This window comes from Alligator mississippiensis, chromosome 7, assembly GCF_030867095.1.
Source record: "Alligator mississippiensis isolate rAllMis1 chromosome 7, rAllMis1, whole genome shotgun sequence".
NCBI classification, from domain to species: Eukaryota; Metazoa; Chordata; order Crocodylia; family Alligatoridae; genus Alligator; species Alligator mississippiensis.
The window spans coordinates 34,456,739-34,483,073 of record NC_081830.1 but is presented as its reverse complement, the minus strand read 5'-3'; the positions used below and the strand labels follow the sequence as shown (position 1 = coordinate 34,483,073).

The window sequence follows — 26,335 nt, the reverse complement described above, 5'->3', positions numbered from 1 at the left end:
GAGAGACTGAAGAACCTGAACTTGTTCAGCCTCAGCAAGAGGAGGCTGAGGGGAGACCTAGTGGCTGTGTACAAGCTCATCAGGGGAGATCAATAGCAAATAGGCAGAGCCCTTTTCTCCCCAGCAGCACTTGGGGTAACAAGGAACAATGCTAATAAACTGATGGAGAATAGTTTAGGTTAGTGATCAGAAGGCAATATTTTACAGTTAAAGTGGCCACAATCTGGAACCAACTTCCCAGGGAAGTGGTTCTCACCCCTAGCTTGGGCAAAGTCAAGAGGAGGCTGGATGATCACCTTCCTGGGGTCTTGTGAACCCAGCATTCATTCCTGCCTGTAGCAGGGGGTCAGGCTAAATAATCTGTTCAGGTCCCTCCTGACCCTAGCTACTATGAAACTATGAAACTATAATTAGTCCTGACCTGCACCTGCCAGTGGCTTGGCAAGCTGTGTGACCTCTTAAAGTGTTGGGTATGTCAAGGGCCCTTCCATATGGACATACAGGATAGGAGCTACTTAAATACCCGACATTCCACTTAGGTGTCTACACAGATGCCACATGAGTGAATTAAGATGGAACAGGATTTGGACCTTCACAAAAACAATCTAAATGTGTAGTTCTCATAAGTACATTCCTTTCTGACTCCTGCAGGGGGGAAAAAGAAAGTGACATTTCTAAATGTCCTGGATCAGAAACTGGAACACACACCAAACTCTTAACCTGAGACACCTGTTCTTACAACCTGGAAATGTATTTGGTTGATGACAAGGCCAAGTGCCTTTCCTCTATGGATGTCCAAACATCTTCCTGATTCTATAACTGGAGCACTTGTACACTCTCAGGGGGTCATAGTATCACTCCTCCCTTTTAGTCCTGTTTCTCAGAGTTGGTGAGAAGCTGCATTTTGCTCATCCACATGAGGAAATAACATTCCTTGCTATGTCCCCCAAAAGAAATTAGGATTGTCCCCTCACACTGGTCAGGTAAGTGAAGGATGGGTGATCACTACAATTTATATCCCCAGTTAATAAAGGAGATACTGCCAAAAGTCTATTAGAGTTGTTAGATACCAGCTCCCATTGATGTTGTATGGGAACTGGGCACCTAAATCTCTTTGATGCCTGAAAAAAATCTTTTTCCTACAACTTTTCCCATGGAACAAGAAAAGAGAAGGACTTCAGAAGCTACTTACGAATCATATTAATATCAAAGGAACTTCTTTGTTTAAAAGTTGTAGCAGTCCATTCAATAATATGAATTCTAAATGAGACCATGCCTGTCAGATTCTGGAAAATCAAGAAATTGGTTTATTTTTCTAGCCTGCTTGTGTGGCCTAGGGGTGTGTGTACTGACTGCCGACCCGTAGAATTGTAAGTTCAAGCCTAGGTGTGTGCACAGCCTCCCAGCTAGCCCCCTGCATTGGGGATCTTTTGTGCTGACTCCAGGGCCATAGAGTTGCAAGCCCAAGCCTGGGTGTGTGTCCAGGCTCCCATCTGGACCCCCCATGTCCAGTAATTTCAGGGGACAGCAGGGCAGACCCTATGAGGAGAGGCTATGGGACCTGAACCTGTTCAACCTTCACAAGAGAAGGCTGAGAGGCTGTCTATAAACTTACCAGGGGGGACCAGAGGGGAATGGGTGAGACCCTGTTCCCCTGACCACCTCCTGGAGTAAGAAGGAAAGCAGCCACAAGTTGATTGGAAGTAGGTTCAGGCTAGACATCAGGAAGCACTACTTCACAGTCAGGATGACCAGGATCTGGAACCAGCTTCCAAGCGATGTGGTGCTGGCTCCTACCTTAGGGGTCTTTAAAAGGAGGCTTGATAATTACCTAGCTGGTGTCATATGAGCCCAGTATTCATTCCTGCCCATGGCAGGGAGTTGGACTTGATGATCTGCTTAGGTCCCTTCTGATCCTACATCTATAAACCTATGAAGAAGAAGAGATTTAACAACAAAAATCATGATTCTTTTTATTGATATGCTGGGTTACCATCAGCGGTGCACAGAATCACACATCTCCAAAATGACAAGGACAGGAAACTAACTTTTAAACATCACAATAAATTTGGGAAAACAGCAGATGAGTTTTTATGAAACACAATAAATATTACAAGGCTTACAATTTTCAGGAATTATTTGTGCTATGCTATGTTGGCAGTGGGTTGTGCCACCTGCCTTTCAAATAATATTTTGCCACTAATTTACAAAAAGTGAGCAACTATCTCCTCCGATGATATTTAACACTGAGAGGTTCAAGGCCTATAATCCATTTCAATCCCACCTGAACTAAACATCTTGAATTTTAGTAAAATGAATGTGACAAGTAGGCCTTTTGCGGGACCTGTGTATGGGGTGAATTTCACTTTGGACTGCAGCTTTTAATACTCTAATCAATTTTAGTTTTGTAACAGCCAAGCAATGACCTGGGACTTTGACATATCCTTGAATAAAAGTGTCATTCCTCCAAACTGAAATTATTATAGCTTAGGTACCAAAAATGTATTTTCATGAAAACATTCATCAAAACATCTGCCCTTTTCTCCTAAAACTATATTGAAATTCATTTTTTCTAGCACTACTTGTACTCAGCATAGGCACAGCCAGAAGTTAAAGCAGATTCAATTTCTTCTCTCATTCAAGAGGAAGTGTAAATTAAAAGGAACACCTTTAAAGGAAATGAGGCTCTCAGTGTAAATCATTAGCAATATAGATCACATGACTAAAACGCTGAAAATGGCATACGTGATTGTTCCCCTGATAGTTAGAATAAGAAGCTGGGTGTCACAGAAAAGGCCTTCTAAAATGGGAACAGGTGATTACCAGTCATGAAACACAAAATAGGATCTGGCCTTAGGAGTCCCACCTCACCATAGTAACATGTCAGAGTGAAGAGTTCATTTATTTTGGGAAAGAAATAGCCCTGACAAGTAATTTGCTCACAGCCTCTTTTATCTCCTTGTTTCTCAGGCTGTAAATGTTGGGATTCAGGACTGGAGGGAGTACAGAATAAAAAACTGCAGCCAGGAGGTCCTTAGCCAAGGAGGAAGCTGACCTTGGCTGTGTGTATGTAAATGTAGCAGTGCCGAGGAATAAACAGAACACAGTGAGGTGTGGAACGCATGTGGAGAAAGCTTTATGCTTCCCCTGGGTGGAGGGTAGATGCAACACAGACAAGAAGATGTTGCTGTAGGACACCACTATTAAAGCAAAGCAGGTTCCTCCTAAAACAGCTGCTAGGACAAGCATCAAAATGTCATGAGGTTGTGTACTGGAGCAGGAGATCTTCAGTAATTGTGGGATATCACAGAAGAACTGGCCAATAATATTGGACTGGCAGAAATGCAGCCTGAAAGTGTTCCCAGTGTGCAGCACAGAGTACAACAAACTGATGAACCAACAGCAACCAGCCATCTGGACACAGGCATCTCTGTTCATGATTATCCTGTAATGTAAAGGAAGGCAGACTGCAACATAGCGGTCATATGCCATCACCAAGAGAAAAGCCAGCTCTGCAGCTGCCAAGGTGATAACAAGAAAGACTTGGGCAACACAACCTGAGAAAGAGATCAGTCTGCTGTTGGTGATGGAGTTAGCCATGGACTTGGGGACCGTGGTGGAGATGTAGCAGAGGTCAAGGAAAGATAAGTTGAGTAGGAAGAAGTACATGGGAGTGTGAAGACTCTGCTCAAGGGCTACCACAGTGATAATGAGGACATTCCCTAAAAGGGCTGCCAGGTAGATCACTAGAAACACCACAAAGTGTAAAACCTGCAGCTCCCAAGTTTCAAAGAATCTAAGGAGTAAAAAGTCCGTTATAATGCTCTGGTTGTTCATTCCTTGTCTTTGATTCACTCTGTGGAGAGAAAAGCACGGAGAAAGGTCAGGAAGACAACCAGAAAGAATAAAATAAAATGAAATAAGACATTCTGCTCCACAAGATCTTCGGTTCAGGTAGGGTGAATTAAATGACTTCCTGAAGTTATTCCCATTCCTATTTCTTATGGTTCTACATAGGGAAATTTTAGAAATATGTTTTGTTAATCTCTTAGCTCCAAGGGAGGCTAATAACAGCTCTGCCACTGAAATTTGTCTTCAAGGTAAATACACTATAATTGCGAGGAACACAACAGTGTAGCATCATTGTCTAACATGAGTGCTGGATGCTGGAGGTACAAACCTAAAAATAAGTAGGGGAGCAATGTCAGACTATGAGAATACAAAGTAAAGTGAAGGTAAGTGAGATCAGAAGGATACAAATTCACACATCTGTATCTTCAGAGCAGATTAATTTCACACAGGTTACAAATTTAGGTGAGTCTGTGGGTTTTTTGTTATTTTTCTTTTTTCTTCCATTTCTAAAACTAGCCATTCGTACATTCTGTATAAGCGCTAACAACTATTGAACATAAATGTCTGAATTGGAAGTAGGTCTGAAATGCAGCATACCATGATTGACAAGTTGATTAAGTCTTCAGCTAGGAACTTGAACTAGATCTGGTTTCAATAGGGGGAATATAATTCTTTACATGAAACCATAATAGAGTTAAATTTATGTTGTAAAAAGCAAGGTGAATGGTTACAAAATCAATTACATATAACATTATTATATTTTGTAATATAGACATATATTATATAATAGATTAATTGCTTATAGGGATATCCATGTGTGCATAAATCATAAGTTTTATGTAAAGCATAAGTTATATGTATGCAATCTTTTCTTTTGATGGAGAATAGCTCAATTCTGTATTGCATGACCTGGGAGTTATAATAGCAGAAACAAAACAAACAAATAAACCCTTAAAAAAAACTTTAAAAAACAGACAATAACAACAAAAAATAACCTCCCATTCTGCCCCTCCCCCTCCCTCTTTCCCCGTCCCCCCCAACACTCTACTACTGGAGTTTGACTTTGTTTTGTTTTGATTTTTTAATGTATCTTGCCTATATTCTGTGTACTTATATGTTACTTCACTTTTTCTTAAAATATTTTATTTGAATTTGGTGGTTTGCTTTGCAGAAGTGTAAAGGGAATCAGAAGTTCCATTCTTATTGACATTTAATAACTGATGGGCATTTGAATCCTTAGATGTCTTTGTAAATCCAAACTTGATATTTTAACATACAGAGTGAGAAGGCCTCCATTGGAATCATTGCAAATAAATTAATTTTCTTCATTGTGGATATATAAAGAGGTTATAAAATTCTGATTTTCAATCATCATGATCTTTAATCAGTTTTAAACTATGTTTTTTAACACAGGGAACATGAGGCACAGACAGTTTTACCACCTTGAAATGTGATACACATGTAAAGCACAGAGGTAGTGGGAACTACAGTAATCTTCCTCTTAAAAGTTATCAAAAGAACAGGACTTACTGTGTTGGTGAGGTTGTTGGTGCCTTCAAGGATTACCGTGCTTGTCTCCAACTTGAAGATATTATTGATCATCAGAGAAAGCTAACTATTTACTGACCTCCCTACGTAATTCCTTTGATGGCAAAAGCACAAAATCTAAAAGAACTCTTTTCTTCTTCTTAGTGAGGCTAAGCAGAAAAAAATAAACTCTGACACATTCCCATCTGCAGATGATCACAAGTAGTTCTTTCCAGGTTTAACAGGCAGTTGAAAAGTATTGCTGCCAGAAAAAAAAAACCAAAAAAACAACAAAACAAAACAAGACATAAACACATGTGATCTCTAAGGCCTTGCCAGGAGTCATTCCCTGGAGCCCTGCACATGGAGGACTTGTTAACACTTCTATTCTGTGAGTTTATGCAATTCATGTCTGTTAAGCAAGAGCACAGAAGCAGGATATTGTAACCAGGATAATGCAGATTGCTTTGTATTTGAAAGTTTATCCAACTTTATCCCAGCAATGAAACTGGTCCAATAAAAAGCATCACCCCAATGAATCCTTGCCCCTTACAATTTCCGGGGACATTTCTCCACTTCTACTGTTGCTGGTTCTCCAGTGAGTCACAGGTGGGTCTGCAGACAGCTTTTAGAGCTCTCCAAATTGTTATATAAGCTAGTTGAGAGAGGCTGGCACCCATTCCCCATTGGGTTGTCATGTCTGGCTCTGGGGAGTCTTCTCAGGAGCAAGAAGAATGGAGGTCCCACAGTTTGGGCCCCAAGAGACAGGGTGGGGAAAACTGGCCCTAGCAGTGCCTTGACTGGGGACAAAGGGAATGGGAAGCATGTGGTGGCCAGAACCAGAGGGGTTACTATCATGAGTAATAAATATATGCTCTTGGAGACATCCAGGCAATTGTCTAGCAGTTAAGATTAGCTAATGCAACGCTTGCAAGTTTGCAACCCGCAAGTGGAATTTGTCTGTTACAATTTAACCTAAGTGTTGAATCTAACTGTTTGTACTGATCACGGGATTGACTGGGCCCCAAAATAAGCAAACTACAAGATTAGCTGATCTAACAGGTTTTTTAAAGGTCAGCCATAACAAGATCTGACCACCTAATACAATTAGCACATTCCAAGGAATCCAAGCATTCATTCCTGTTGGAGGCAGGGGGTCAGGCTAGATGATCTGTTCAGGTCCCTCCTGACCCTAGCTACTATGATACTATGATACAAGAAATAAAAAACCAAGGGGTTGAGCTTGGGCAGAGTAATGCTAATTTCTCAAAGTAATATTATTGCTTATTAATCCCTCTGGTTCTGGCTATTACACACATACAATTAACAAGAGAGGACAGGGGTTTCTTGTCTCTTCTGGAAGCTTATGCTCAGGGTGGGAGGAAAAGGCCACAAAACCATGCACTGTCCAGCATTTTGGGAAGTAATTTGCAAGAAATGTAGGTCTCTTCTCTATATGGTTTGTGCACTACCTCGGGCTTCTGTGATTCTGTAATCTGTCCAGTTCATGTACCTTGCTGTCCAGTCACTGCAGCCTGGCATTTGTAATTTCAAAAGCCTGTAATTATAATTTCAAATTATAATTACAAATTATAATTTGTAATTATAGAACCTGGCCAAACTTAAGTGCCTGCTCCAAAATGAGTTCCGTATTTTCTAATAGCCTTTTCCTAAAGAGGGGAAGGAAGACCACTGCTCAGCCAGGGGCCAATTCCCTCCCATCCTCCTATGCTGTCAAGAGCCAGTGGGGTCAGGAGGTAAGGCAAAGCTGGCATCAACACCACTGGAGCCTGAGCCACCAACCCAATCCCAGTCCTGATCCCAGTTCAGTGAGTAATGTTAATATTAGAATGAACATTGAGCAATCACATGTTAAGTCTTAATGCCACCTCTGATTTCAAAACTGTGACTTTCCAGATGTAACCATTTTACATGACTTTGGATATAGAAACCAGTTGGATAGCAAAGAAGTAGATGGAGCATGGAGCTGGAGGTAGAGAGGCAGAGGGGACTAAGGCTGTGGTGAAACCCAGGGACTCAGCCAGTGAAGCTACATGGAAGAAATAATTTAATTTAAAACATAAAATGAAAATATTAAAAGTCTTGTGGTAATGATTTACGATTGGGTCAGAGGAAGGACTGAGGCATTGGTTGGCAGGGGTCATGCTGCCCCAGGGGGGCTGGTACTAGTGGGGAAAGGAGGTGTTTTGCGGGGAGGCTGACAGTGGTCCCAACAAAGGTGGAGGGTCAGGGCTCAGAGTGGAGGTGGGGAGGGCTGGGATGAAATCCACAGGTATGGAGCATGCTGGGTAAAATTTGCTCAGGCAGCTTTAATTGAATGACTGTCTTTCTTCCCCTGCTCCTGTTTTCAAGTCCTAGGCTGGAAGGGCTGGGAGATGGAAGCTAAGACACTGGCACCTCAGCCATCAGGCTTCAAAGAGCCCTGCCTACACAACTGTGGCCCCCCAACCCCTCTGAACCCACATGGGATGCCTTTGCCCCTTCCCCAGAGCCAGGAAGAAAGTGCAGAAACTTCAACTGAGGCATTGGTCTGGCTCAGCCTGTCTGGCTCCTTCTCTTCAAAGTGTAGGGCCAGAAATAGGGCCTGAGTCAATGAAGTCACAAGCCTGTACCATAGCTGCACATAAGCATGGAAAACTAGGTCAAGGAGTGAACTATAGATAACCTTAGTTGTAGTGTGCATGGGCAAGAGGCTGGAATGCCCTAGTAGCCTACCTGTTTGAGTAGCGAGTGCAGTGAGGGCAGGTGCCATGTGCATCAGCTATGTAAAAGTCACTGTGACCAACACTCAGCGCATGACTGGGAGCATGAGTGTGCACGTGAGTGTAGGATTGTTCATGACTGGGCTTGAGGGTGTGAGTGCTTGAATACTTTGGTCTGGCAGGAGTGATTGAGGCTTTGTGAATGGAAGAGGCCTTGTGGGTTGTGGGTGCTGTTACATGGTTGCTTGTTTGAGGTGCTGTTGCTGTGTACAGAGAGAGAGAGAGTGAGCAGCTGGACCAGCAGCATCATACCTTGGACCCTGAGTGAATTGTTCAAGACCTCATGGGCTCCCCTCACCATTGATCTCTGTGGAGTGCGGCTGTGACTGAGTCGGCTCCCCAGACCTTTCCCCCGGGTATGCTTTGTACAGCAAGTAGCAGTTAACACAGCCTTAGTGAGTATCACCCTTCCCAAGGGGCCTTCTTTCTGAGGAAAGAAAGGGGTTTCTTCCTCCAGAGAGGCCACCAGGACTGGCACTGCACTGCTGTATAATAAAAGCCCTTCGCCATTGATTGATTCCTTATCAAATAAATATATAACAGTTGTGTAGTTGTGTTAAGTGTTCTTGTAATTGTTTGTTACCTTACTACTACTTACCTGATTAATAAACTGGTTAATTTGTATCAGTTCCAACTTGTGAATCCAAGAAACACTTAGACCACGGAACCTTTCATTAATTAATTAAGAAAATAAATTCACCATTTTGATTGATTGATTTGGGTCAAACAAATTGGTATCCTTTGGTGGGACAAATTAAGTTGAATATTTGGATTAATAAATTCACAGTCTAAGAAAAGCAGCACTCAGTGTGTTTGGGGCTACACAAAGCCATATACCAGCTGACTGGCCCCCAGGAAGGAGTGTGTTAATTATTGTCTTAGCAGATGCTGGATGTTGGTGGTGGACTGCACCTTTGTGCATCTGAAGGCATGCTGGAGCACCCTGGGGGCCTGACTTGAGATCAGGTTGAGGAATTTTCCCAGCTTTGTGGCTGTTGCCTGCATCTTCATTAGTATCTGCGAGGAGAATGGGGAACCTTCCTGCACACCAGGATGGCTCTGGGCAGATCAGGCCCAAGTTTGCACTCTGCTCAAGGTTTAGGCATTTCCCAGAGCGTCCTCCATTTTCTTGTGTTGAAACTAATCCACTGGGCACCCAAGAGGGGGGGATATGGGGGCCTAAAACCCTTGCCCCCGTTCCTTCTGTGGAAACATCCATCTCACTAAACCAATCTCTATCTAACTTACCCTACTCACCCTGGCCTCATGCATCTTCCTCTCCTGGTTACTCACTGGGTCAACTTCAAGAGAATGGTGGTCAGGCCCAGCCTACCGTTGGATAGTTAGAGCAGGTTTGACTCATGTCTGGGTCAGTGGGAGCATAAAATCTGAGACATCATTTCCCTGGGTAAGTGTGAAAACCACAAGGATATTAGGAGATAACTTTGCAGTCTACCTGTCCAGAGTTCTTTGGTAGGGTATGTGTGTTCCTAAGCAATTCCACTCTTCCACGATGAGCATAAAGGGGAGGAGCTACATAAGTGCCCCAAATTCTACTTAGGTGGCTACACAAATGCCATGTAAGTGAATTAAGGTGAAATAGGATTTGGTCAATTAGTGACCTTCATAAAACCAATCCAAATAAGTAGTTCTCAGAAGTTAATCACTTTTTGACTTCTGCAGTGGGGAAAAGAAAGTGATGTTTCTAAATGCTCTGGGCCAGAAACTACAACACATGCCAAACACTTCACCTGAGACACCCAATTCCTAAAACCCAGGAATGGATCTGGTGGATGATAAGGCCAAGTGGCAATCTTCCATGGATATTTAAACACCTCCCTATTTCTATCATGGGGGCACTTACACACCTTTATGGGGTTATAGTATAAGTCCTTCCTTTTAGAGCAGTAACTCAGAGTTAATGAGAAGCTGCACTTTGCACACCCACAGCAGGGGGATATAGCATTCATCCTGAAGTGTCTCAAAAGAAATTAGGTTTGCCCCCTGACATTGGCTGAGTTAGTCAAGGGTTGGCTGATCACTACAATTTGTATCCCTAGTACATGAAATAAGATTCAAGAGATACTACCAAAAGTCTATTTAGAGTTGGCAGATAACAGCTTCCATTTTTCTTTTTTTATGGGAACAGGGCTCTTAAATCCCTTTTCTGCCTTTAAAAATCTTTTCCTACACCTTCTCTCATGGAAAAAGAAAGGAAGAAGAGTACAGAAGCTGCTTACAAATTATATTGATATCAAAGGTGCTTATTTGTTTAAAAGTTGTAGCACTCCATTCAGTAGTACTAACTCCAAATGAGATCAATCCTGTCAGATTCTAGAAAATCAAGAGAAGGATTTAAAAAGAAGAGATTTGACAACAGAAATGTTATTTCTTTTTATTTATATCCTGGCTTATACCAACTGGGATTTATGTTATTATACTTGCCTCCAATGTAATCAAAATCACAAGGACAGGAAACTAACTTTTAAAAATCACAATAAAGTTAGGAAAACAGCAGGTGAGGGGTTTTTTGAAACACAAGAAATATTTCAAGGTTTAAAGTAATTTTTCTGGAGTGGGTTCATTGGTACATTGGCAGTAGGTTATGCAACTCCCCTTTCAACCAATGTTTTGCCACTAATTTATAAACATGAGCAACTATCTCTTCATGGGGCTTTAAAACATGGAGAGGATCAGGGCCTATAGCCCATTTCAATCCCACCTGAGCCATACATCTTGAATTGTATTAGTATGGATATGACAAGTAGGCCTTTTTTGGGACCTGTGTCTGGGGTGAATTGCTCTTTGGACTGCAGCTTGTAACATTTTAAAGAATGGCACAGCAGGGACCTGAGACACGGAAATATTCTTGAATAAAAGTATGATTCCTCTGTACTGAAACTCCTATTACAAAGATACAAAAAAGTATTTTTTCTGAAAACTTTTATCAAACCATTTGTCCTTTTCTTCTTAAAAATATATATTGAAATCTATTTTTACTAGCTCCGTTTGTATTCAGTATGGGCACTGCCAGAAGTTAAAGTAAATTCAATGTCTTGTCTCATTCAAGAGAAAGTGTAAATTAAATGCAACACCATTAAAGAAATGGCACTGGTATGCTTCTCACTGCAAATCTTTAGAAACGTATAAAACCACGAAAGTTTAAATGAAGCTTAAAATGGCATAGGTGAATGTCCCCATACGCTGATTATTAGAATAAGAGGTTGGTAGTCAAGCAAAGTCTTTCTAACATGGGAACAGGTGTATTCTAGTTATGAAACGAAAAATAGGTTCTAGCATTGGCAGTCCTACCTCACCGTGTTAACACATAAAGGAGAAGATTTAATTTCTTTGGTTAAAAAAAGGACCTGCCTAGTAATTTGCTCAGAGCCTCTTTTATCTCCTTGTTTCTCAGGCTGTAAATGATGGGATTCAGGACTGGGGGGATTACAGAATAGAGAACTGCAGCCAGGAGGTCCTTAGTCAAGGAGGAAGCTGACCTTGGCTGTGTGTATGTAAACGTAGCAGTTCCAAAAAATAAACAGAACACAGTGAGATGTGGAACGCATGTGGAGAAAGCTTTATGCTTCCCTTGGGTGGAGGGGATTTGCAGCACAATCAAAAAGATGTGGCTGTAGGACACCACTATTAAAGCCAAGCAGGCTGCTCCTAGAACAGCCACTAGGACAAACATCAAAATATCATTAGGCTGTGTATTGGAACAGGAGATCTTCAGTAATTGTGGGATATCACAGAAGAACTGGCCAATAATATTGGACTGGCAGAAATGCAGCCTGAAAGTGTTCCCAGTGTGCAACATGGAGTACAACAAACTGATGAACCAACAGCAACCAGCCATCTGGACACAGGCATCTCTGTTCATGATTATCCTGTAATGTAAAGGAAGGCAGACTGCAACATAGCGGTCATATGCCATCACCGAGAGAAAAGCCAGCTCTGCAGCTGCCAAGGTGACAACGAGAAAGACTTGGGCAACACAACCTGAGAAAGAGATCAGTCTGCTGTTGGTGATGGAGTTAGCCATGGACTTGGGGACCGTGGTGGAGATGTAGCAGAGGTCAAGGAAAGATAAGTTGAGTAGGAAGAAGTACATGGGAGTGTGAAGGCACTGCTCAAGGGCTACCACAGTGATAATGAGAAGATTTCCTAGCAGGGCTGCCAGATAGATCACTAGAAACACCACAAAGTGCAAAATCTGCAACTCCCAAGTTTCAAAGAATCCAAGGAGTAAGAACTCAGTAACTATGCTCTGGTTGGTCATTCCTTGTCTTTGATTCACTCTGTGGAGAGAAAAGCAAGAAGAATAGTCAGGGAGAGAACCAAAAGGACTAAAATACGATGTAAGCAGATATTTTTTCTGCTCCACCAGATCTTTGGCTCAGGTAGTGTGAATTAAATGACTTCTTGAGGTTTTTCCCATTCCTATTTTTAATGGTTCTACATAAGGGAATTTTAGAAATATCTTTTGTCAGTTTCTTAGCACCGAAGTGGGGCCAATAGCATGGCTCTGCCACTCAAGGTTGTCTTAAACGTAAAAACACTAGCACTGTGAGAAATGCAAAATTCTAGAACTCCTTTTTTCAGAAATTATACCTTTTATTGTACCAATTTCTCAGTTGATCTACGAAAAGGTAAGCTTTTCTGATCCAGGAATTTTAGATTTTTGCATGTCTTTTTTTCTCAGACCAACGCGGCTACCAAATACATGCCTAGAACCGTGAGGCACACAACACTGTCAGAGGACTGTTGTAGCACAATTACTGGAGTCCATTGGGGTAGAAATGAAAGGTAAGCAGGGGAGCAATGTCAATACATTAAAATACAAAGCAAAGCGAAGGTATGTGAGATTAGTGGAATACACATAAGCATAGCCCATGAAATGTCAGCCAAATATCACATTTTCATTAAGAAATGAAACATGAAAGAACATGAAAGGTGTTTTTTTAGTATCATGAAAGTAAGTAAATCCATAATTTCAGAACAGGTTAATTTCTCAAATGTTACAAGTGTATTTGACTCTGTTCTGTGTTTTTTTTCCTTTGCCTCCCCACCCCTGCCCCTGCTTCCCAAAACTGGCTTTTCATACACTCTGCATAAATGCTCATAACTATTTAGCATAAGTGTCTGAATTTGAGGTGGATCTGAAATGCAGCATATCATGATTAACAAGTTGTTTAAGTCTTCAGCAAGGAACTTGAATTGGATCTGGTTTAAATAGGGGGAGTAGAATTTTGTTTATGAAATACTGTATATGATGCCATAATAGAGTTACCTTTATGTGATACATATGTGGGTGAGTCAATTGAAAAGCAATTGTATATATAATTATACTTGCTAATATGAATATATATTATATACTATATTCATGGCATATAGATATATATGTATGCATGCATGTGTGTGCATAAAACCTATATTTTATGTAAAGCATATGTAATATGCATAACATTTCATTTAATGGAATATAGCTCAATTCTATATACTGCATGCATGGGGAGCTACTGCAGCAGAAACAAAGTAAACAACTGCTCGGGGAAAAAAAAGAACCCACACAACAAGAACAGCAACCCCCCCCCCCCCCCACTCTGCCCCCCTGACCTCTGCCGGAGTTTGATTAATTTTCTGGGAATTTTCTTTTTTTACTTATTTTGCCTGTTTCCTTGATGCTCATAGGATTTTTCACTTTGTCTTTAAAAGTATTTTATTTTAATTTCGATGGTTTGGTTTTGCAAAAGAGTCAAGGCAATCAAAAGTTCCATTCCTATGTAAATTTAATAACTGCTGTGCACTTGAACTCTAACTTGATGTTTTAATATACAGACTCATAGGAGCTCTAATAGAATTATTGCAAATAAATTTTCTTTGTTGTGGAAAGATAAACATGGTATACAATAGGATTGTCAATCATTTTGATTTTTACTCATTGTGATTTTTAATCACTCTACCTGTGTGTCAATTTCCCCATGTTAAAAAAGCATAGTTTAATTTTCACTTCCTTGATATTGGGTACTTGATAAAGGCCACAAGTAGCAGGAACTGGAATTCTCTTCTTCTTTAAATTGAACACATAGAACAAAACTTACTGAGCTGGTGAGTTCATTGGTTTCTCCCAGGTTTTGTTGTGCCTGTCTCCAACTTCAAGATATTAGTGGTCAGCAAAGAAAACTATCTATTTACTGATCTCCTTACCTATCTATCTTCTTCAATGATAAAAAACAAAAAATCTAAGAACTCTTTTCTTCTTCTTACTGTGACTAACCAGAAAGATATACACTCTGACACCTTTCTGTCTGCAGATGATCATGAGTAGCTCTTTCCAGGTTTCACAGTCAATAAAAACCTACTGCTGCCAGAATCTTTTTTAAAAGGAATCCACATGTGATCTCTAAGGCTTTGCCAGGAGCCATTCCCTGGAGCCCTGCACATGGAGGACATGTTAACATTTCTATTCTATGAGCTTATGCAATTTCATGACTGTTTATCTACAGTGCAGAAGCAGGACATTGCAACCAAGATGTGGGAGAATGCTTTGTGTCTGAAAGCCTGTCTAACTTTATCCAAACAATGCCTCTGGTCCAATAAAAAGTTTCACCCAAAAGAATATTTATCCCTGGCAACTTCAAGAGACACTTCTCCAGCCCCACTGCTGCTGGTTCACCCATGAGTCAGAGGTGGGACTGCAGACAGCTTTTACAACTCTCCAACTTGTTATATGACCTATGGTATGGTGGGAGATGCTACCACCCAATCCCCATTGGCATGTTATGTCCAACTTTGGGGCACCTTCCCTGGAGAAAACAGAACAGGGGTCCCACATGTGGTACCTCCTATGAGGAAACCTTGCCATTTTTGAGTGGAAGCAAGGTTAGTGGGAGGTGGGCCTGGGACAGGAGGAGCAGGTAACAGGTTCCATTGACCTGGGTGTGATGGAGCAGCTTTAGTATTCTGTCACTTTAAGGGCTGGAGCAGGCAGCTGCCAGATGACTGATGATGGCGGCCATTTTCAAACATAGGCCAGAAAGGCAGCATAGATTTCATAGATTTCATAGACATTAGGGCTGGAAGGGACCTCGGAAGATCATCGAGTCCAGCCCCCTGCCCAAAGGGCAGGAAGTCAGCTGGGGTCATAGGATCCCAGCAAGATAAGCATCCAGTTTCGTCTTGAAGGTGTTCAATGAAGGCGCTTGAACCACCTCCGGTGGCAGGCTGTTCCAGACCTTGGGGGCTCAGACAGTAAAGAAATTCTTCCTTATGTCCAGCCTGAAATGATCTTGTAGTAGTTTGTGACCATTTGACCTCGTCATCCCTTGGGGCGCTCTGGTGAACAAAAGCTCCCCCAGATACTGGTGGTCACCCCTGATAAACTTGTAGGTGGCCATCAGATCACCCCTGAGCCTGCGCTTTTCCAGGCTAAAGAGCAGTGTGAGTTGAGCAGCCAAGGAGGCGATGTTGGGCTGAGTTACTCCTGGAAGACCTTGGAGGTAAGGGTAAAGCTATGGGGATAGGGGCGGCCTCATTGGTCCTGGGCATGACCTGAAACTGCATCCTGCCAGGGAAGGGTGGCTTGGTGGAGCTACCTGTGGCAGGGTAGCTCCCCAGAAATGCCAGGCCAGTTACCTCCCCAGTGAAAGGCAAGGAGGGTCACCTGAAAACCCCAGCCCCCACATCCCTGGTGGGTTCAATATGCGCAGGGAGATCCCAGGCTCAGGGGAATCTTGAGGCAGGGTCCAGGTTGCAGGAGGGATGTGGAGCCTCACCCAGGCTCTCTATGAGTCCTGTGGTCGCAATGGCCCTGATAGGGTACCAGTTACAGCTGTAGCCACCTGAGCATCACAGGGTGCAATACTCCAGGGTAGAGGGCAAGGTAGGGGTAAAGCCACCTGAGCTAGATGGGATGGCAGACCCCGGTGGAGCCCCAGTGAGGGGGTAGTGTTGATGTGTAAGACCCTAGGGCTAGGCATGGCTGCAGCCACCTGAGCCCCAAGGGGTGTATGACCCCAGTAGAGCCAAGAGAGAGGGCCAAGGGCTTGGATCGCAGTATGTGTTTGTGTATATGTGTTTGTGTGCATAAAGAAAGATCCAGTGCAAACCACTGGTGGAAACATCTGCAAGGCATGGGACACGTAAGGGGTGGTTGGAGCATGTAAACACTGCCTCCATTACAAATGGGGCATTCAAAGTGCAGCCTCCTGCCTATTTAACATCCTAATTATTTAACAACAAGACATGGCAGGAAAGCAAGGCCAGCAGTTTGCTGAGAGACAGGGGTGGGCTGGAGCTAACATCAAGCCTGGAAGTCACCCTTGTCACACTGGGTACTAGGGGAATGGAAAAGCCCCTGGTGATGTCAGCACTAGTAGGCAGGGGTGAACTAAGGGAGTGGGACTGTGGCAACCAGGGCCTGAGTTTAGGGCCACCCCAGACACTGCCCTCCTCCCTGGGCAGGTGACACCCTGTTCCACCCTAGAATTTATCCCCTGATCACAGGCCCCTAAAGTAATTCCAGGACGAGGCACCCAAAGGTATGTCAGAGATATGTGGCACCATCTCAGGGAATAACTGACATGCTTCTTTCTGTGGTTCATGTGTTTCAGGTATGAGTTTCATGAGCCTGGGCAGTAGTGGTTAGGCTGGGACTCTGGTGATAAGAGGTAGGATGAAGATGCTGCCAATGCTGATGCTGGAGCCCATGTGGGCATAGCGCCCAATCCCCATCGTCTGCTGAGGGTGGAGTTCCAGAAGACTCTGACATGGTTGTTGCCCACCCATCCTGCAATGGTGAAGCACTCCCAGTGGTCAATGACATGATTCAGGATGATGGAAAAGAAGCTTTTGTGATTGATGAACTCCTGGGCACCTTTGGGCATGCAGAGGATGGGGATGTGGTTGTCCATGGCCCACATGCAGTTGGGGAAGCCCATGAAGCAGAATCTGGTGACAACCTCCTGCAGGTTGAAGAGGCAGATGAGGTGGTTGGCCAGGACCTTTTGGATGGTCAGGCACACTTCCCAGGTGGCTGCATTGAACTTGCTTAGACAAAGTCGTTCGTGATAGAGCAGAGGATGTTAGGGATGGCCAGATTCCAGATGGTGATGTCCACATGATTATCCAGAATGAGAGGTCATCTTATGCTGATGTCCTCACTCTCAGTGTAGGGGGTCAATTTAGTGATGGTATCCATGAAGGTGGACTGGCACATCCAGAAGTTCTGGAGCCACTGTTTATCATGCCAAGAGCCCAGACGATCCACTCACACAAGATACCACTGGGGACATGGGCACAGAACCAGTGCTCAATGGTCTAGAGGTAGTGTTAGAGCACCCCAGAGTCTCTAGCATTCTGAATGGCCTCCTCAGCAACTACATAGAAGTTGTTGGCCCAGTCCAGGATGCTACATAACAATAGGGTGTGGTAATACCTGGTTGATGGCTCATGTGAATGAAAGTCAGTGCCATCACAGTCATCTGATAAGTCATCTCCAGACAGGCATGTGTGATGCCCCACACCTCTGGGCAGAATCATGCGTGGCAACAAGCAGGACATGGCACAGACCCTGGGTCTGTGGGCTTTGACATGTGTGGTGGGGCATTATAAGAGGTTGCAGGCAGTCAGGGAAACATGCATATGCAATTAACAAGAGGAGACAGGGGCTTCATGTTTCTTCTGAAAGATTATAGTCAGGGTGGGAGGGAGAGGCCACTGTGAGGGGGTGTGGGTTAAGTGTGGGTTGGGGTTGTGATTTCCCATATGGGGAAGACAATTGGGGCTGGCTCCAGCAGTTGGCTGCACTTGACACTCTCCAGCAGCCCTCATCCACAGGCTTCCAACAGCACAGGCTTCCCGCATGCCTCCCCTCCCTCAGGGTGAACATCTGTGCGGTCCACTCTCAATCCAAACGTAGGTCACTCAAAGTAAACTGCATAATAGGGCTGTGCGAAACAGCACCATTTCATTTCAACTTCCATTTCACCGTCTCAACAAGACAGTGTTTCATTTCAAGTTGCATTTTGTTTTCAAAGCACTGTTCCATTTCATTTCGTTGAAACTGTTTTGCTGTTTCAACGCTGTTTCGACATTTCGCCCATAGGCTATAATGGGGAATCATGAAAATGCATTAAACTTTGTCATTTCTTGCCTGATATGGATGAAAATTTCAGGGAGGATAGCCCCTTCTGAGGGCATGAAGCCTGACAAGTTTCAAGGAGATAGGTTCAGAAATTTCTGGGAAACTGCACCTCAAACTGTTCAAAGCAAAACTAGTGACATTTGCCAGCAGCAGCAGCCTCCTGTCATCCGGCCTGCAGATCCGGGTGCCTGCACCCCCAGGAGTGCTTTGGGGGCTGTGCCAGACTCCTCCTTGGGATGCAGGCTCCTGGATCTGTGTGCTAGATGACAGGAGGATGCTGCTGCTGCCTGGAAAGATTGGCCTGAGGCAGCAGCGGCAGCCTGCTGTCATCCTGCATACAGAGTGGGGGCCCACAGCCCTGGGAGGAATCTGGCACAGCCCTCCCAGGGGTGTGGGCAAGCCCTCAATCTGTGTGCTGGATGACAGGAGGCTGCTGCTGCTGCCTGGGAATGGCAGTGGGCACAGAGGACCCTGCACTTACCTGCTCACTCCCAGTGCCCCTGCCCCAGCCCCCTGGTACAGGTGGAGAGTAGCATGCAGGCCTGACCCCATGTGCCCCACAAATTGGAGTGAGCAGCAGCAGTGGGGAACAAGCTGGTGCTCAGCCTGGGGGAAATGCAGCCACTCCCCCTCCCCATTGCTGGCGCCCTGTGCTGCAGCCTCTTGCAGCCTGGACGGGTCTGTCCTACCTCTCTGCTGCATCACCACTGCCCCAAGGGGCAATGGAGAGCACGCACAGGCAGCCCCACATGGATTCCAAGCAGCTGCAGCACAGGGCACTGGCCACAGGGAGGGGGGATGGCCACTTTTCCCTGCACCAAGCCAGTGCGTAATTCACCGCTGCTGCTAGCTTGGGCCCCACGCTGGCTCTGGGCTCACCCGTCAGGGCTGAGCCACAGCAACAGCAGCTGGGCTAAAACTACTACTCAGCACGGATGAACCCCCCTCCTACCCCACCCACAGCACTAGGCTGCAGTGCAGCTACTTCACTGCCACCTCTGTGCTGTGCCAACGCTGTCCCCAGGGCACAGGTGCAGGCCCCACACTCGCAGCCATCTGCCACTGGCTCCCATGTGCCTGCTCACTCCCAGTGCCTCAACTCCAGCACCACAGTACAGGTGGGGACCAGCATGCAGACCATACCCCATTTATCCTGCGCTCGCCTGTGGGGAACAAGCTGGTGCTCAGCATGGGGGGAAAAGTACCCCTCCCTCCCAATGGCTGGTGCCCCAAGGTTCAGCCGCTTGCTAGGCAGCACAGAGGCAGCAGTGAAGCAGCCGTACCTCAGCCTAGCACAGATATTGAGCATGCAGGGTGGGAGCTTGCTCATGCAGCTTAGTTACAGAACTATATTTCTTCCCCAGCTTCCACATACAAGTCTTGGGCTGGAAGAGGGAAGCTGAGACACTGGCAGCTCAGCCCTCAGGCTACAAAGAGCCCTGCCCACCCAACTGTGGCCTTCCAGCCCACAGAAACTTATCTGGATATCCTGGAGAACTGCTGGAGGCTTTCCTGAAGATATTGTTCCTCTATGTCAACATTTATTCATATTTGGTAATGTGTTACCCACCCTGAGCCTGAGGTTCTGAGTACCCATGAGGGAAAAGAATAGAAATCCTCAGTATAGTGTTACAAGTCTCCACTGTAACAGGCTGTTGTTTTCTACTCGCCCCAGTGTCCACAGTATTTGTAATCTGTTCTCCTGTTTGTAATACATCCCTGCATATGTTTTCTGTTTGTTTGTATATTCATATTGGTTGATGTTGTTTATTAATACACATTCTTAATTCAACTGTTTGTGTCTCTGTGCATTCTGATGGTGTCAGATGGGGCTGGGCTATAGGACAATATGAGCGTGCCCAGATGAACGCACACATACCTCTTCCAGCATCTCGAATCCTTTTGAAATGCTGCAAGAGGCAGATGCGGGAACAAAAACATGTTCCCCACACTGCAAATTTAATGTTCCCCATGCTGGCACCAGGCTCTAGCTCCCCCTGGCTGCAGATCTGAGAGGAGCCAGGTAGGGTTATTTTGTCCCAAGTGGCACAACTTGCACCTCACCAAAGTGCATGTCCAGGCATGTGCGCTGAGGCAAAAAGCCCTGGCTCAAATTTGTACCACTTCTATTTGAGCTGCTGCAAGTGCACATGCCTGCATGTGTGGACATGCCCTGTCTGACCAACTGAACCCTTAAATCCACCAACCTACAGAGCTAATATTTCACAAAGCTCCGCCAAGGTTTTGAAGAGGATTAATGACCCTACAGCCCCTTTGTTGTTAAATAAGAGACCCTTGGGGTCTTCACACACACCAGCCTCCACACCACTCATCTGACTCATGGGGCCAGAAGGTTAGATACTACTAATGCAGCATCACTGGCTATATCTTTGGGTTTAAGAATAAGATTTTATACATTTATATAAGGTATAGATACATATGTCTTCATCATAAGTGTATAGGTTTTAAGCATGCAGAGTAGTGCTTGAATCTATTGGCATGAAAATATATGTCTTTAAATAGAGATACCACTTTTGGGGTAAATATTTCATTTTCAAAGCCTAAGCATGCCCTTTTGTAGTTACAAGTCTGGCTAGGGTTGTGACAATTCCCACCACGACCAATGGCCAGTGACAAGCAACATAATAAAAACTAATTAGGGGCTAACCAAAGACTTAATCTATTTCAAGGGCTAACTAAGCCTTGCAACTTCTTCAAAGTCTAACCAGCGACTGATTGAATTTGGATTACAGGCTACAAGACAAGGGGAAATTAAGTAACTAAGGCACCATAATGCATAATAAATATATATTTTAATACATATAAATTTGAAATTATAACTCGGGACACTCTAAATGCCAGACTCACATTCTCTTCTTCAGGTCAGAGTTTCCCAACCCATGGCTCATCTATGAGACCTTCCAGTATTGTTCATGGTCATTGACATTTGGCTTTCCACAGATACATTTTTCTTCAGGTTGTCAAGGAAAGCAAACTGGAGACGGAGTTGGATATGTATCTTCAGATATATCTAGAGGGATCTATCCCTATTCACTACCCTCTCTTGTGTCCACCTTTTACTAATTTAAGATATATCTGGTTCAATGCTCTCCCTCTACAACATCTACTCCTGATGCTGTCAGAGAGAGGACACTGGGCAAAATGAACCGTTGATCTTATTGAGCATGGTACTTCTTATGATGTTATGTTCTTAAAATATGATGTTATCCACAGAACGTTAATTTCTCAGTATTGTTTCACACAGAACAGAAAAGGCTGGAGATCAATAGTCTAAGGTTTTGCATTCACTTTTTTATCACTTTTATTTTTATTCTGGAACGGGCTCCCAAGGGAGGTGGTGCTCTCCCCTACCCTGGGGGTCTTCAAGAGGAGGTTAGATGAGTATCTAGCTGGGGTCATCTAGACCCAGCACTCTTTCCTGCCTATGCAGGGGGTTGGACTCGATGATCTATTGAGGTCCCTTCTGGCCCTAACATCTATGAATCTATGAATCACATTGTTTTGGTGCAACTACAGAAATGCACATGGTGACAAAGTAACTCTTTACTTCAGTGACTGCTTCTGAGCTGTACCAGGCTCTAGAGAGTGATTCCCCAAACACTTGTGGAGAAAAGCCCTGGATAAATCTCCTTTTCACAGCACAAGACTGCATGTGAAGCTTTAAGTTAGCTATATATAGTTCATGCTCAGAGAGCAAAAGGTATTAGTATCTTTGTTCTGAGGTTTAATGTGAGGAATATGAGATCTTTCATATCTTTTTTTTTGGTGCCTGGTGTTACAGGATCAGACTTTGAAATGACATATTTCCTTCAACTCCTGAAAAATCTTGAAACCAGATAAGAAAGATGCCAATTAATGGGGAAAATCCCCAAACATCATCATAGTAAGTATCTTACAATTATGCAGCTTTGATTAGTGATGCACTTATTTATTTATTCGTTCACTTATTTATTTAGAAGAATCAGAAATAGGTAGATAGCTTGATTGGAATACAGACATAAGAGCATACTAACACATTTTCATTATTTACTTGGAACATATGGGAAGTGCATGGGGAAAGACTACACTGGGAAAAAATCATATAGACCACCAGAGAAAATATTTTTTTACACTTTTATTTGTGGATGTATTAGTCTTTTAATACATTTATCAGAATTCTGTTTGGAATTTTAACTGAAACAGTTCAGTGGAAACACAAATTCAGTGTCAAAACTCCATTCTGATTAACTATAGATAAGTTGCTTGAATCTTTACTAAGTCTTGCTACTGAGGTTATCAACATTAAGCATTTCATTTTTTTCCACACTGCAACAGATTTGGACGTCACTATACAATAAATAACTGCTTTCTTAGTGAATAACCCATTTGAAACTGCTTACAGAATAATTCACTGCTCAGTATAAGTACGGACGTGGCAGTTTGTTCCCCTTTCATTTTGAAAACTGCAGTAAAAAAGTAATTCACATGCTAATTAAGGAAATTGTTTTTAGCTTGTGTTCCCAATGCCCATATACTTCAGGAACCCATGTTTCAACTGAGTGACCATAACATCAAATAGCTAATGGAGCAGGTAGAACAGTTTGAATTTAGAATAAGAAGTTATGCATTTATTCAAGAATGGGGAATGATACTTTTATAATGGAATAAATACATTCAGCTTTTATTTTGCATAGAGAGCAAGTACTTTTATCATCCAACTTTGAACCTTTTCTCCTGACCCCTAGCATAGCTCATAGGTTTCCCATTTATGTCTAAGAACTCGTTTCACTATTAAATTACATCCTTTTTCTTGAGTGTATCAGGAAACTAATGGATCACAACACAAAGGGGAGGGGGAACCCTTTCAGTCCTCCAGGTTCCTGCCGGCCTGACTTTATGGCTGCTCCAAACTTGAGAGTGCCCTTGGCCCCTGACACCTCTACACTGTCCAAACCCGACAATATATAAATACATATATATATATTGATATTGATATATAGTATTTTCAAGGCATGGCAGATGAGGCAGCAAGGGGGTACATGGGGGATCTGGAGTGAGGCAAGTTTAGCATGGACAGTAGGGGGCACACATAGCCACCCTTAAGGGCTCACCCTGTCACACCCTGCCCTGATAAGCAGAGAACATGAGCACTCCCTGTGGCTCTTCCCTGCTGCTGCTGCTTCCCACGACTGCCTGGCTGCACTGCCTGAGTTCCCTGACTCACGCTTAGGTCCCTGGCTGCAAGCTCTGCTGCTGCACTGCCGGACTGCAGGCTCCCCATCTCCTACAAAGGGCAGGGGAGAGCAGGGGATGTAGATGGAACCTGGGGGCTGCAATTCAACCCTTGGGGGCTGCATGCCACCCAATTTAACAACCCTGAATATACCACTGCTTACAAAAGCTTACGAATCTGATTTAATTAGTCTATAAGGTGAAAATGTAGTCTGTCTTCATTCTTTCTATAACATAAAGCGTTTCAAAGGAACAGACATTGCAAGCAGAAGTAGCAGCATCAGCAGCTGCCCAGACAGCACCCCAACATAGCATTCACATAGAGAAACCATGTGAACTGAAGGATGACACTGGTATTATGGTGCTCAGATGAAAATACATTGCTGTCTATAACTATGATAATATACTTTTAAATATGTCTGACCCCAAATATGGACTTATACAAATATAAGAGGTATACGAATTTAAATTATCCAACTGGGTAGGCCTGTAATATACACAGGGTCCTGAGGGCAGAGTTTGAAAGTGAATGGGATCTAGGAGAAGCAGCTGAATTTAAAAATGAGCTGACAATATTGTGCTCATATTATGCAGGGTGAAATTTTAAAACAACTGTGGGATAGCACAGATTTGACTAAAATAAATAACATTTAAGGCTTTATATTTAATATTCTTAATGAAAATTAAGACTGCAAGGCTATAGTTTCTTCTTGAATGTCAACTCTACAAGGTCCGGAGAATTATGAATGTTTCCACTTACTGTTGCCATGAATTTGACATATGCACACACAGCAATTTAGCCAGGTAACCTGTATGATTAGTGACAGTCAAGAGTATGTATGCCATGGAAATATTTTCCTGATTGTTTCCTTTTCTGGTTCCCTTTGTTTTTTCCTCTTCAGAGTGCTACTGAAGCTGAAAATGACCATCCAAACCACCGTGATGGAGTTTCTTCTCTTGGGATTCTCGGATAGTCGAGAGCTACAGATTTTACACTTCATGATATTTCTATTAATTTACCTGGCAACCCTAATAGGAAATACGCTTATCATTGTGGCCTTACTTGTGGAGCCTAACCTTCATACCCCCATGTATTTTTTTCTTGGAAACTTATCATTCATAGACCTCTGCTACATCTCTGTCACCACTCCCAAGTCTATGGTTAATGCCATAACAAACATCAGATCTGTTTCTTTCTATGGGTGCATCACTCAGCTCTTCTTGGTTATCTGCTTCATGTCAGCAGAGCTGGCCTTCCTCACAGTGATGGCATATGACCGCTACATTGCAATCTGCCAGCCTTTGAGATACAGATTGATCATGAGCAATAGTACCTGTCTCCAGTTGACCGTTGTTTGCTGGATTGGCAGTGTGATCTATTCAGCTTTTCTCACTGGTGATACTTTTAGGTTGCACTTTTGTGGGTCCAACATTATCAGCCATTTCTTCTGTGGCATTCCACAATTACTGAAACTGTCTTGCACTGATATGCATGCTAATGAAATCGTGCTTTTTGTCTGTTGTTCAGTCTTTGGGTCCATATTCATCGCTTCAATATTTGTGTCTTACATTCACATCTTTATATCACTGTGCTGAAAATGCCCTCGGTACAAGGCAAGTATAAAACTTTATCCACTTGCCTGCCTCATTTGACTGTTTTCTCTTTATTTATGAGCACTACCATGCTTACATACATGAGACCAAGTCTGGTGCACTCAGACTGCCATTCCCTCATTGATGCTGTGCTGTATTCTGTGGTTCCTCCTCTCATCAATCCAATAATCTACAGCCTAAGAAACAAGGAAATAAAAAATGTGGTGAGAAAAATGGTAGATGGAATATTTTACACCAGGAAGAAATAACTACTTCCATTGCAATCTTGGGACTCTTCACTGGAATTCATTCTTTGCATGTTCTAAAATGGAATAATTATAATTTGCTTTTCCATAAATAATGTTAGGCTGAAGTTATTTTATAGACTTTGGCTAAGTAATTTAGAATGGGGCAAATAGTGCATGTGGGGTTTTTCTAGGTGGAGTTTGGAATGGGAGTCCAGTCATTATGGCATTAACCTATGATTTGAAGACCTGGGGTATGGACATGTGTACATATGATCTGTTTCTAATTTAAAAGTTTCAGCACTCTGAAGACACAGAGTCTCCTACCAGCTCTAGTGTTTCAAAAGATGCTTGAAGCTACAGGGTACATCCAGACAAGCACACACGTGACTCTTGCCCTGTCTCAAACCCCTTTGATATGGAACAAGAGACACGTGCCTCCCCCTACCCCATCCAGTCCCTCACCCCCTGATGCCTCCATTTCCATTTTTACTGACTGGCTTTCTTGCCTGCATTGTGGGCCAGGCCAGACTCTGGCTTCTTTACTATTCCTTCCATCCAGGACCAACTGCAGGTACTTCCTCAGCCTGACAAAGGGGTTTTCAACCTAAAGCTGGTATCCCAGGCAGCTAAGCTGAGCTCACCAGGAGATTCATAACTTCACTGCAACCAGCAAGTGTCAGGTCTGTCAAAGATGTGACAGGTCTGGGTGTTCCCCAGCCAGGACTTTGTGCGTGCGTGCATTAGCTGGAGGTTATGGTGCCTCCTCCCCACATTTCACCAGGAGAGCATTGGTCCTGGCATTTACGGGGCTGCCGCACCACCAGCAGTCCCACCAGGCCTCCCTACCCTGGCAGGGTACAGTTTTAGTGGTCATGCCCAGGACCGGAGGCCTCCTCCTTCCCCACAGCCCCAATCCCATACCTCTAAGTTCATCCTGGCAGGGGAATGAGCTC

At 43.6% G+C, this 26,335-nt stretch overlaps 2 protein-coding genes and 1 long non-coding RNA gene across 4 annotated transcripts; 1 reads left to right on the top strand and 2 right to left on the bottom strand.

Moving 5' to 3' along the window:
- Positions 1–1,953: 1,953 nt before the first annotated feature.
- On the bottom strand, positions 1,954–9,038 carry LOC106739302 (olfactory receptor 14C36-like). Its single transcript, XM_059730798.1, has 2 exons — positions 5,383–9,038; positions 1,954–3,856 (listed from the first exon to the last, which is right to left on the bottom strand). The coding sequence occupies exon 2, from the start codon at positions 3,835–3,837 to the stop codon at positions 2,902–2,904; it is 936 nt and encodes a 311-aa protein (XP_059586781.1). The 5' UTR covers positions 3,838–3,856; positions 5,383–9,038; the 3' UTR covers positions 1,954–2,901.
- LOC132251403 (uncharacterized) lies at positions 3,838–25,370 on the top strand. 2 transcript variants are annotated; one of them, XR_009463420.1, is made up of 3 exons: positions 3,838–3,954; positions 22,112–22,213; positions 24,444–25,370. It is a non-coding gene; the product is annotated as an uncharacterized LOC132251403 (long non-coding RNA). The 2 variants fall into 2 exon arrangements; XR_009463421.1 differs by lacking the exon at positions 3,838–3,954 and adding an exon at positions 12,815–12,971.
- LOC106739301 (olfactory receptor 14C36-like) lies at positions 11,518–12,584 on the bottom strand. Its single transcript, XM_014600997.2, has one exon. The coding sequence runs from the start codon at positions 12,442–12,444 to the stop codon at positions 11,518–11,520; it is 927 nt and encodes a 308-aa protein (XP_014456483.1). The 5' UTR covers positions 12,445–12,584.
- Positions 25,371–26,335: the final 965 nt, after the last annotated feature.